This window comes from Pseudopodoces humilis, chromosome 4 (genome assembly GCF_049639895.1).
Source record: "Pseudopodoces humilis isolate 2021_Gansu_Grassland_sample_001 chromosome 4, ASM4963989v1, whole genome shotgun sequence".
NCBI lineage: Eukaryota > Metazoa > Chordata > Aves > Passeriformes > Paridae > Pseudopodoces > Pseudopodoces humilis.
Window position 1 is genome coordinate 59,593,735 of NC_142203.1, and position 12,133 is coordinate 59,605,867.

Genomic DNA, 12,133 nt, shown 5'->3' on the forward strand with positions numbered 1-12,133 from the left:
TGATTATAATCAGTGCTTCCATTACCAGTTTCAGGATATACTAGCAAAAAAGGAGTACCAAGTATGACTAGTACTTCTACTTCCTCTAAAAATAATTTTCTCAATTGCAACTCATAAACTTCCAAAGTCTATACAATTTTAGCATAGCTCTTCTATACTTACATTAACTTCTCAGAGAGTTAATTACTGAGGTGACACTTATTATTGAACTGAGTAAATAAGGAGGGGAAAGCCTACACACCACTTTGAGAAATGCCAAGGCAAAACCATTTTCACTTAGTATTATAATAGTGCATCTACATATCACTACATAATTAGGATAGGCAGAAGATCCTGTTGATAGTATGTGAAAACCATGAAGTGAACAAACTACACCCATATGTCAAAGTCTGTAAAAAAAAATTCAGGAGAGAGAAAGGAGAAAGGTGTATAAGGCATGCAGGTAGGAAAAACATCATTACAGATATGGCAGTTTTCTTTTTAAAAAAGGAACATTTTTATCCTCTTAAATTGAGATTAAAAATTGAGTACTTCAATACATCATGCCAAAATTAACTACAGCAACATTTGCAAGCCTCTTCTAATACAAAAACTAACCTCTTGAAAAGAAATATCTATTTAAATTAACAATAAAAAAGAGAAACATAGCAACTTTGGCCCAAAAGTGATGCCACCTTATAAAAAAAGTATTTTCCTAAAGAAATATGGACAGAATCTCAACTTTATAAATATTTTTGTTTCAGGTTCTAAACTGCAAATAATTTAGTATAAGAAGTAGTAGAATTCAAAAACATCTTGACGGGGAAGTGTCTATATATAAATATATATATATATGTGTATATATATATATGCTATATTAGAAACATGTGACATCCCCAAGAGCAGTTGTGCTTATGAATTAATGCTATACAGCTTGTACAACTGTGGAAAACATTTGAAGAACTAAAATAAACCAAATAAAACTATGAATAATACAATATAGGTTATAAAGATCATAAAGAAGTCTGACACAGAGTAAGCAAAACAGGTAGCTATTGCACACATATACTTCTGCTGCTATAAAAGCAAGATTTGGTGATGAAAGTACTTTTACCTTGTTCTGAAACGCATAACTGCATTGCTGACAGAGTACATGTAATATAAAAGCAAACAAACTTAGCAGTTTTAAAAACAAGACCCATGATGCTATGCACTGAGACAATACTCTGTAAATCAGTTTATTTCCCATGTAGTGGACAAATCCAGTCAGTGTAATGATTTTTCTGCATGTTGAAAAGTAAAATCAAACTGCTTATTTTCCCACAAGTCATTGTGAGAATAAGGGTCTTGGTACACCCCTTAAAGCTTTCAATTTAGAAGTTAGTTCTAGAAATTTGGAACTCTAACATTTTGTCTTTTGTCATTAATAACAACGACAACACTACAAACAGCTAAAGAGCAGTTATTTGTAGAACAGTTCAACAGCTCAATTAAGGAAAAGAGTTTTAGTGCACTTCGCTCATTTTATCCAACATGCTACATTGCCCTTTTTGCGTACAAAGTGGACTTGTTGATTTCCACTGTAAGAAAGAAACGACTTGGCAAGCAAAACACTGTGTCAAGTTGCCTTTTTTTTCCTTAGACATTTTAAGACAGAAGCTTTGCAAGACATTACACAATTCTTTGCTTTTAATATTAAGTGAGAAAGTCTGATTTGTAACATTGTCACACTGCTAGTCAGAAATGCTTCAATGATGGAAGTCAATGCTGGGTCAACCCAAGGCCTCATTCTACACCATTCGTTTACAGAGAAATTATAGTGACTTTCAACACACCCAACAAAACATTCCTTGCTTCCTTCAGAGAAAAGTCCTGTCATTCTTCCTGTAGTGGGTATGTTACTACACTACATAAATTAAATTTTTTTTTTTTTTGGACAAAACATCCCCAAATCTTCACCAGAACAAATGGGCTTCTACAGGTGTTACAGAAGTCTTCACACATCATCATCATCGGATGTATCACTGCTGCTTGTCTCAGAATCCTCATTCTCCAGAGCAGGTTTGAAAGTGCTGTTTTTCCAGGGGCTAAATTTAAAATTACAGATGAAGCCATTTTTCAAAATGCCGTTTTTCCGAAGGCCATTTTTTTGTAACTGAAATGTGAAAATATGACACATTTAGAGAAAGAAAGTGCCAAACACAACAATCTTTTTGCAGTTCAACACTCCTTGCATCTTCACCTCTGGGCTACGCTGGATCCACAGCTTTTCACATGTACACACAAAGGGTAACTCCCCTGCAAGCCTTCACTTCTGGCCAGCCACCTGTATTCCAATGTCTCCAGTTGTGCTGAACTCCTGCAGTCAACGAGAGTTCACCCTGCTCTCACCCACGTCCCCATACATCTTGCCCCAGCTTCTCCCAAATGGTCTCTCCCTGCAATCCAGGCCCCTTTCCCACAGTGCTGCAAACATCTGTGCTAAGAAGGGCAATAGGGAAGGGGCTCAGAAGAGATGCTGCAGAGAGGAATGGGTATCTCAGCAATTGGATTGTCAAAGAAGAGAAAGAAAACAGCGGATTCTGCAAAAAAGAAAGGAATTATTGCATTTTCAATATAATGCTGAAGGGGTGCACTAAGACAAGAACTTGAAAGTTTAATATTCCAAATGCTCTACTCAGTATGTGTGTGGCTAGACATGGAAATACCAAATGTTCAGATTTAGCAACACACACTATTCTCCTTTCTGACTCCTTCTCACTGACCCTACCAGGTACACTTAACACGCCTAATTTACCAAAAAAAAAAAAAATTAAATTAAATTAATTTTTTAAAAATCAACTCCAGATTGCCTTTTCATACTTTGTTGTTGTTGTACTAGTAAATTAAATGTCTCTCAATACCCAAAAAAAGAAAATGCAGCTCTCAGAGTAGCAAGGAAACTGCATAAAAACCTTGAAAGATTCTCTTTCCTTAGGCTAAACTGAGGAGGTTGAAACTGTGAACTTCCACCACCACCAATACCTAAACTACTCAGAAGTATCCCCTACCCTTCCCTTGATACTTTGTGAATAGGCCTGAGCAACAGTCAGCATTGGTATCCTATTTTTTTGAAACAACTATACTTCCAAAAGCACAGTACTGAAAAGATAGTGGAACAGCAACGTCCCTAATAATCAAAATTACTGTAGATCATCCTCAAATGCAAGCATCTAGGGTAACCAACAACAAGTATATAATGGAAAATTAACCTAGTCTTACCTGTTCACTAATGACTTGGAACTCCCTCATCTCATCCTCAGTTAGTGGAGCGCATGTTTCATCATTTTCACTGTCTTCCTGCCAGCCCATCTCCTTTAACAACCTTTAAATTTAGAAGGACAACATTGAAGAATTTGCTACACACACTCAGACATTTCAAGTTCTGTCTATATACATGTCTAAAGACCTGTAAAAAATGCATTGATTTATCAGCCTGCATTTTTTTTTAAACATTTACAAAAATATGAGTTCAAAGTCTAGTAAAAGGTATGTAAAACACAGAAGCAGAGTTCTCAGGTCCCTCAAAGATGACCCTATTCTACCACTATATGTGGTGAAAACTTCATTCTAAGGCAAGCGATCTGTGTCAGAACAGTAAGAATGCCTTTTCTTAACATAACTCATAACTGTTAGCGAAGCAGTAACGTACTCCCCTGAGAACAGTATGAAGAGAAAAAGACACACTGAGGGACTCTGCAGGTTTTCCTGAATAACAAAGCAGAGCAAAGCATGAGGAATACTGGTGGTCTCCCTTGATGGAAACCAATGCAGGATGCAATAGCCTCATATGATTTTTTTTATACCATATGCTCATGTCAAGAGCTGTGTCAGGCTTCTTCACAATTGAGTCTCAGCCAGTAGCACGTGTTGGTATTTCAGTTCAAACAGATAGGAGTGAATTTGGGGATAAGGGGAAGAAATGAGGAGAGAAAAGACTCCTCTCATAACTAAGCTCGAGATACACAAAGATGCAATAATTAGCATGTTTTGGCTAGTTCTGAAAGAAGGATGGCAGTACCTGAGCAGGACGAAAGTAGTTTTACATCTGAAGATGCTGTGAAAACAGGGGTTATCTGAGGGTGAAGACACTGTGACATTTAAGAGTGAAGTTATTAAGTTTGCTTGCTGCAAAGTTTTTGCCAAAAGGATTAGCACCTTCTTCAGGCAAACCAGGTATCTTTTGACCTTAAATGTTAAAAGCAGACTAAAGCTATTTCACAAAAAATAAAGAGGTTTCTAAAATGTATGCCAGAGTTAACACTGAAGAGCTAAGAAACAGTGAATATAGTAAAATAGGGAAGATAAACTCACAGCTGATACCAGATAGCAGGCACTTCATTTAGGCACACAATCAAAAAATGCCCTTCAATACAACCCTCTCCACAAAAACCTCTATATCCCAATACAGTGAATGTGCGCTGGGCAAATTTGCAGGTAACCAAAGCCACCAATGACTGTTTTTAGAACCACAACAATAGCTTGGAATTGTAGGAGAAAAGCTCTGTTCAGCTTAAAAAGTAAAATCAGTAGGACAGTAACAGAAACGGAAATTGTATCCCCTATTGCATTTGGACCAAACTGGAAAGCCTAACAGGCAGGAGCAATCAAATCATCAGGATGCAGTAAAAATACATGCAAGTCATCCAAAACTCTAAGAGAATACACTGTAGAGAAAAACACAAAGCCAAATGCAGTTCAGTGATAGCTGAGTTTAAAAGTTTTACTGCAAGCAAGCTCACACGTTAACACTGCATTCAGTGAAGTAAATAGTTAGAGAGCTCCTGGTAATGTAAGTAAAATTTAGGGTAATGGCTAACTAACTTTAAAGCAACATTCTGTAACATTAGCAGCACCACTGTCCCTTTAAATTGACACCATTCTAGAATGGTTAAAAGTGTGAGTGACATAAAAAAAATTACTTTGGATTAGAAAACTTAACACCAACAGGATTGATTGCTGCATGTTGGAAACTTCCCCAGCAGGAAGGAAGCCCTTTTGTACCAAATGTACCAATACTGTTACTAGGTATACAAAGGTAACCTGAGAACTAAGGTGGTGACCCAAAATATATACAAAATACGAATTACGAAAATGCTAAACATAACATCTGTCCACAGGCATGCTGAGCTCACAGCCAAAGGGCTAGGGCAGTATGGACACACAGCCTCTCTGGGATATCACAAAAGAGACATTTGCCTAGAAATCCTAACAAGTGAATTGAAAAACTAAGAGTTAGATTTGACTCCCATCTTCTGGTGAAAAAATCGTGAGCCTCTAGTGGCCAAAGATTTCGCAGACTCACAGAATATCCAGAGCTGGAAGAGACCCACAATGAACATGGCACCCAACTCCTGGCCCTGCATAGAACAACCCTGTGACTGAGAATGCTGCCCAAACACTTCCTGAACTCTATCAGGCTTGGTGTTATGATCACTTCCCTGGGAATCCTGTTCAAATGCCCAGCTGTTGTCTGGATGAAGAACATTCTTTCTGAAAGTCACAGATGTTCTCCCTACAATGGCAAGCAGTATTTTTGCAGTCTTCACGTGGCCATGGTATTCCAAGTTAGTATCTGGCAAGTTGAAGGCCCCCAGCAGGACAGCAGCAGTTGATTTAGAGGTGTTCCTTACTTGCATAAAGGACAGTCAGTGTCATCGTCCTAGGTGGGTGGCCTACAGTGGAATCCAACAATGACATCTGCTTTTTTTGTTTGCTCCTTAATCCTTTCCCAGAGCCCTTAACCATCCATCACCATCTGCAAGCTCCATATATTCCACCCATCCATTAGATACAACACCACTCCCCCACCTCTCCTGCCACCCGTGCCTCCTGAGGAGCCTGGCGCCATCCACAACACTTCTGTGACAACTCGTCCCACATGGTGTCACTTATGGCAGTGATGCTGCTACTACAAGACCAGGCCAAGGCTGTCTCCAAAGCCAATGGTGGGAAAAGGGGAACAGAGCAGGGTGCTTTCATATCATGAGGAGTAAGAGGAAATCAAAGTTTCTTTTACAGGCACTACAAAATGAAGAGTTGTCTAGACCAGTGTATAGACAATCACAAACAAACAAACAAACAAAAACAAGCAAACAAAAAACTGTCTAATCTGTCACTGCAATTCTGTAGCTGCCAGAAACCATTCAAATCTGTCAGAGCTCATGACTAGCTCATTTCCAGACTGGGTTGTGATTTGCCAGCAGTATCATTCTCATATCTACCAACTCCTACTGCAGTTGCTTTACTGGGCTAATAGAATTGTTTCAGTCCTTTTCATGAAATTAGTTTCTCACCTTCCAGTAGACTGTCTTGTGATATCACTGATAGTGTCAACAAGTCAGCTATAAAAATTATTAACTACTTTAATAATGACAAAAAGCTCAATGGAGTTTTATATAAGATGCATCATTTAAAATATTATTAATACAAGCAGCAATTACACACATTGCTCCTCCCAGAGACCTAGACCAAAATCAGAGGGATGAAGTCACTATGTAATTTACTATACTCTTTATTAAGAAATAAACTTTCTTTACTAAAAATTGGATGCAAGTCAGTACACAGGTTTAAGAAAAAAAATATATCTCATGTTAAATTAGTAAAATGTTTAAAAGATAAATCTGACATTACTCAAACATTTTGTGTTCTCAGTTTTCAGATTCTGACTTCCGAACTAAGTAAGTTTTTAGAATTCTTCCGAAGTAAGGATTTATGAACATGCTCAGTTACCATGAAGGAACATTCTTTATGTTATATAAAGTACATACCTATGCTCTGCCTCAAGTGAGCTTGAAAGAACATTTGCCTGAGGGAAAGCTGAAGACTGAATGATCTGCTGAGGTGTAATTGAAGCACTGCCATTCTCCTGCAGAATCTCATTTTCAAAATTTCGGTTTATATCTCTCTCACGATGAGGACTGTTGCCGTTATGCAAGTTGAAGGACTCATCATCCTAAATACAAAAACAGTTTTACATTACAAAATGTAAAAGTGAATTCCATTCACAAGTAAATATCCAGAAGTGCTGCAATTCAGTGGTTCTGTTTAGCTTAAATTAAGTTTAAATTGAGAAACTGTACCTCGTGGGTAATTCTGTTCACCCTTCTGGCACTTGCAGTACCTGCATACTACAGAATTCCTAAGATACACTACTTATTCAGTAATGCAGAAAGCAATTCACATGCTTTTCCCTTAATTTTTTTATGCAAAGTTTCACACATATCTTAAAATTCAAACATACTTCAGCTGTCCTTCATACTTACAGAAACAACAGGCTGTTGAATTTTTAATGTTCCAAATTAAATATCAGAGCTGTATGTGTCAGTAGAAGTCTGAAAGTATATGAGTTCTCAAGTTTATGTAATCCAAGGGACAAGTCACAACACTCATATCTTAAACAGCAAATTCTCTGCCATGAACTCTTAGAAAGACTGCATACTGCTCTTTAAATTCAGACAAGCTCGCTTACACACATGCACCCAACTCCCGTTCCTCAGGCTGTTGTGAACTGCAACTGTAAATTACTAGCCATGAAATACAAACCATGAAGAAAATTTATTTGGAAAGCAGACTGTTGAGTGTCACTCAAAGATTAAAATGTCTTTAGCCTACAAACATGATGTATTCCTTCCTACTCTACTCATTCAGCAACCTGTAATTCTTATTTATGAATGTGCCAAATAGACTCAGAAGTCTTACCAACTGCCAAAACAAAGAAGAGTACAATCATTATCTAGTTGACACCTTTTCAACAATAAAATCCCTAAACTGGGCATATAATAGCATTACCCATAGCAGGAGAAAATCATGCTATCTTCTACACCTTTGAGAAATCATACTTCAGAGCACAGGATCAAGACCATCATCATTTCCCTCCCACTCACTTGTTGTCTGCTTTCAGAAATTTTAGAATAGTAAGCAAGATATTGTTAAGAATACATATCCCAGTAAACATACAATGAGCTGTTACATTATATGCCTGAAGAATACATCACATAATATCAATAAAAATTTATAAATTTATTCAGCAATTCTAATATACAGGGCAAAACAGCTTCTTGCGAGTGTGATTCAGCTGCTGAGTATAATTTGCCCCATTATTTCATAATTCTGAATCTCTATATGGTTCCTAACATCTTTCTAATCTTAAATCAAAATCTTTGTGTATTTCCTCAACACATGAACAAAGCTACCCCCAATATCCATCTCAGGACACTCAGTCACAGAATACCTAATGAAAAGATGCAAGCCTTTTTTAGCTCACACATACAGCTAAGTCATACAGTCCCATTACAAAAAATAGCATTTTGCCTGAAATAGGATCAAGATCAGAAAAGTCAATCTCACTTTTATGAGCAATGTATGCTGGCACTGTTTCCTTTTAATTTGAATCCTAATATCTCTTCCTCAAAATCATTTGTTTATCTGGCTGATTTATAATTATGGGATTTTTTGTTTCAGTAAGATACTTTAAACCACTCACAGCAAACAGGCTTGTAATCACCTCATTCTAAATAATAAAATACTTATCTTCACTTGGACTATGTATGATAACTTGTTGGTGGCTGGTTGCATTTAACACAAATATTCTCTAGTATCAATCAAGCACTGCATAAATCAATTCAGACTGAAAGAAACCTGATGCCTATTATACACAGCTATTATAGGCCTTTGAGTTCTCAGTTAGTAAAAGCCAGTGGTTTATGTATATATTGAGCTATTGCTTCTATGATTAGACCAATAATAGAGAACCTTTGTCTACCTGAACGCTAATTAGAAAAGAAATGGTTTGAGAAGCAGAACAAACTTTTTAGTTTTGTAGGATTACTAGCAGCCAAGGTATGAAACACTGCCCTCCACAGGTCTGCTGGGGCCAGGTGGGATTCACACCAGAGTACAGAGTGAGCTGCCAGTTCACTGAGTCACTCTCCATCATTTACCAGCAGTCCTGGATTACCAGAAGCCCCAGGCAACTGGAGGTTCGCAAATGTGATGCCCATTTGCAAAAAGGGTTGGAAAAATATTCCATGGAACTTCAGGCCTGTCAGACTGGCCATGGCACCAAGGAATGCCATGGGGCAAATCACTGTGAGTACAATCACAAGGTACATGCAGGACAACCAGGGGATCAGGCCAGCCAGCATGTCTTGGGAAAGATAGGTCCTGCTTGGCCAACCTGATCTCCTTCTATGTCCAGGGGACCTGCTTAGTGAATGAAGAAAAGGCTGTGGATGTTTTCTGTTTGCACTTCAGTAAAGCCTTTCTTTGACAGTTTCCCAGAGAATTCTCCTGCAGAAGCTGGCAGCCCATGTCTTGGACAGCTGCACTCCTCACTGCGTAAAAACTGTCTGGATGGCTGAGCCCAGAGAGTGGTGGTGAGTGGAGTTATATTCAGCTGGTGGCTGGTCTTGGGTGGGGTTCCCCAGGGCTCAGTATTGGGGGCAGTTCTTTTTAATATGTTTATCAATGATTTAACAAGTGCACCTTAGTCAGTTTACAGATGACAGAAAAATGAGAGGGAATTCTGATCTGCTGGAGGGCAGGAAAGCTCTGCAGAGGGATCTGGACAGGCTGGATCAATGGGCTGAGGCCAATGGTGTGAGGTTCAACAAGGTCCAGTGCTGGGTCCTGCCCTTGGGTCACACCAACCCCAGGCAGCTCCACAGGCTGGGGCAGAGTGGCTGGAAAGGACCTGGGAGTGCTGGTGACGGCAGCTGAACATGAGCCAGGCTGTGCCCAGGTGGCCAAGAAGGCCAATGGCATCCTGGCCTGGCTCAGCAATAGTGTGGCCAGCAGGAGCAGGGCAGGGATTGTCCCCCTGTCCTGGGCACTGGTGAGGCCACACCTGGAGTGCTGTGTCCAGTTCTGGGCCCTGACTGCAGGAAAGACACTGAGGGGCTGGAGTGAGTCCAGAGAAGGGCAGGGGAGCTGGGGCAGGGTCTGGAGCACAAGTGCTGTGAGGAGCAGCTGAGGGAGCTGGGGGTGTTTAGTGTGGAGAAAAGGAGGCTCAGGGGTGACCTTATCACTCTCCACAACTGCCTGAAAGGAGAGTGTGGCCAGGTGGGGGTTGGCTAACCCTATGATAGGACACAAGAAATGGCCTCATGTTGTGTCAGGGGAGATTCAGTTTAGACACCAGAAATACTTTCTTCACAGGAAGGGTAGTCAAGCACTGGAATGGGCTGCCCAGGGAAGTAGCTAAGTCACCATCTCTGGAGGTATTTAAGAAAACACATAGATGTGGCACTTGAATACATGGTTTACTTGCAGACTTGACAGTACTGAGTTAATGGTTGGACTTGATCTTAAAGGTGTTTTGCAACATAAATTCATCTATGGTTTGGTTAGTTTACGAAGCCTAATCTACCCTTTTTATTGTTGCTAAAGATACACAAGTACCCAAGCCATGAACATGCACTAACACATACTGACGAAAGACAAAAAGAAACTACAAAGCAGCACTGAAGGAATAGTACTTGAAACAGTGTTTTTAAGTTCATCAAAAGGTAATTCCTTTCCTTCATTTAGAGATCCAAGACCATTACTTAACAGCTATTTACAGCAAAATAAAAAGTAGTTTATAGTTTGTCTGAAACCTACAGGGTTTACAGTAAGTATGAACAAAATTACCTTCTCTTGCCCATGATGATTTTCATCTTCATGTTCCTCTTTCACTCTATCTCTTTTCAATGCTTTCAAAAATTCACTCTTATCATTCCGCATTCTTGTCAGTTTTGTTAAACGAGGCTGACCAGATTTGTCAACAGGGGATGAAGAATTTGACTGATTACACTAGTGAAGGAAGTCAGAAAAAAAAAGAATGTTAGAAGTGTTTTCATTTAGAGAATTTTTAATTAAAGACACAAAAATTTGTTTTTTCAGGTTTCACATATATTCAGTCAAAAGCAGAGGGAAGATCTGTATTTTGATATATACAGTTTGTAGATGTAAATCCAGAGATATAGGTTTATGGAGCACTACTAATGAACAGTGGGCCTTCTGAAACATGTAATACCTTTAGCAGTTCTGAAGTCTAAATGTATCAAGCTGTATTTCCTAATGAGGGTTTTTATTCCAAATCAAACCTACAAAGGAAACTGCAGTACTTTAAGGCAGGTGACGTGTCTTCCATCTTTCTCACATGATAAGTTCAAAAAAAAGCATATTTAGTATAATTCTGCATAAAATTTACTGACCATCCTCACTTAAATTAAATATTTTATAGATTTAACTACAGCCACTGCTTTACCTCTTTAACTGAATTCTGTGTTACACCAAATGCCTTGACAGTTGATTTGAAAGGACTGAAATTGCCAACACCATATGCAGATTCATGAGGAAACACATTCCCAAGCTTATTTTCTTTTGCTTGGCTTTTCCACTGTGTGGGCTAGACAGAGATATAAACAGAGATGTAAAGAGTCATTAACTACAGAAGGATTCTTTTCAAGAATCTTCAGAAAAATGATTAAGCAAAAGCAAATCGTAACTGCAACCTTAATGTAGTGCAAACATCTGTTTTCTTGTGGAAAAGAGGCTGTTTATGAGCAATTCATCTGCTCATAAATACTGTTCATGCTGTTTATATAAAAACTAAAATTTCAAAACAATTAAGATCTTCATATCTGAGGTATTGAAAATGAAATATGTGACTTCAACAGGTGAAAGTATTATTTTAGATTCAGTATGTTACAGAGTTAAGAACCAATCCATCATATGCTCTCACAAGAGCACAGAAAAATTCCTGAAACATAAAAAATAGAGATGAAGCCAGTGAGAATAACTCAGTTGGTTAGAGCCTAGTGGTAATAATGCTAGGGTCATGGGTTTGTAGTCCATATATACCATTCACTTAAGAGCTGGACTTGATTCCAACTCAGAATATTCTGTGATTATGCATATGGAAAGTTGCAGTTGGAAAGAGATCCGAATGACACCAATAAGTTATTATAAGTATATAAGTGGGATAAATTCTGAAGGTAATATTATGCTGACTATACCTCTCTATGACTAATTTTGTTCTGTTAAAATCATATATAGAAAAGGGACTGCTATTCTGTAAGTTAAAAACACCATTTTTACTCTCACTTTTGTATCTGCTGCACTACTCTAA

General features: G+C 38.4%; 1 protein-coding gene across 4 annotated transcripts in view; it reads right to left on the reverse strand.

Annotated features, from left to right (window-relative positions):
- Nucleotides 1-1,196: 1,196 nt before the first annotated feature.
- GPBP1 (GC-rich promoter binding protein 1) overlaps nt 1,197-12,133 on the reverse strand; it is a 36,174-nt gene continuing 25,237 nt past the window's right edge. For all 4 annotated transcript variants that reach the window (XM_088054468.1, XM_088054467.1, XM_005532647.3 and 1 more), the window contains 5 exons: nt 11,270-11,410; nt 10,651-10,812; nt 6,789-6,973; nt 3,241-3,343; nt 1,197-2,134 (listed from right to left, as the gene is read on the reverse strand). In XM_088054468.1, coding sequence (XP_087910594.1) covers nt 1,976-2,134; nt 3,241-3,343; nt 6,789-6,973; nt 10,651-10,812; nt 11,270-11,410 — 750 coding nt within the window. In that variant the 3' untranslated portion in view covers nt 1,197-1,975. The remainder of the gene's footprint in view (nt 2,135-3,240; nt 3,344-6,788; nt 6,974-10,650; nt 10,813-11,269; nt 11,411-12,133) is intronic.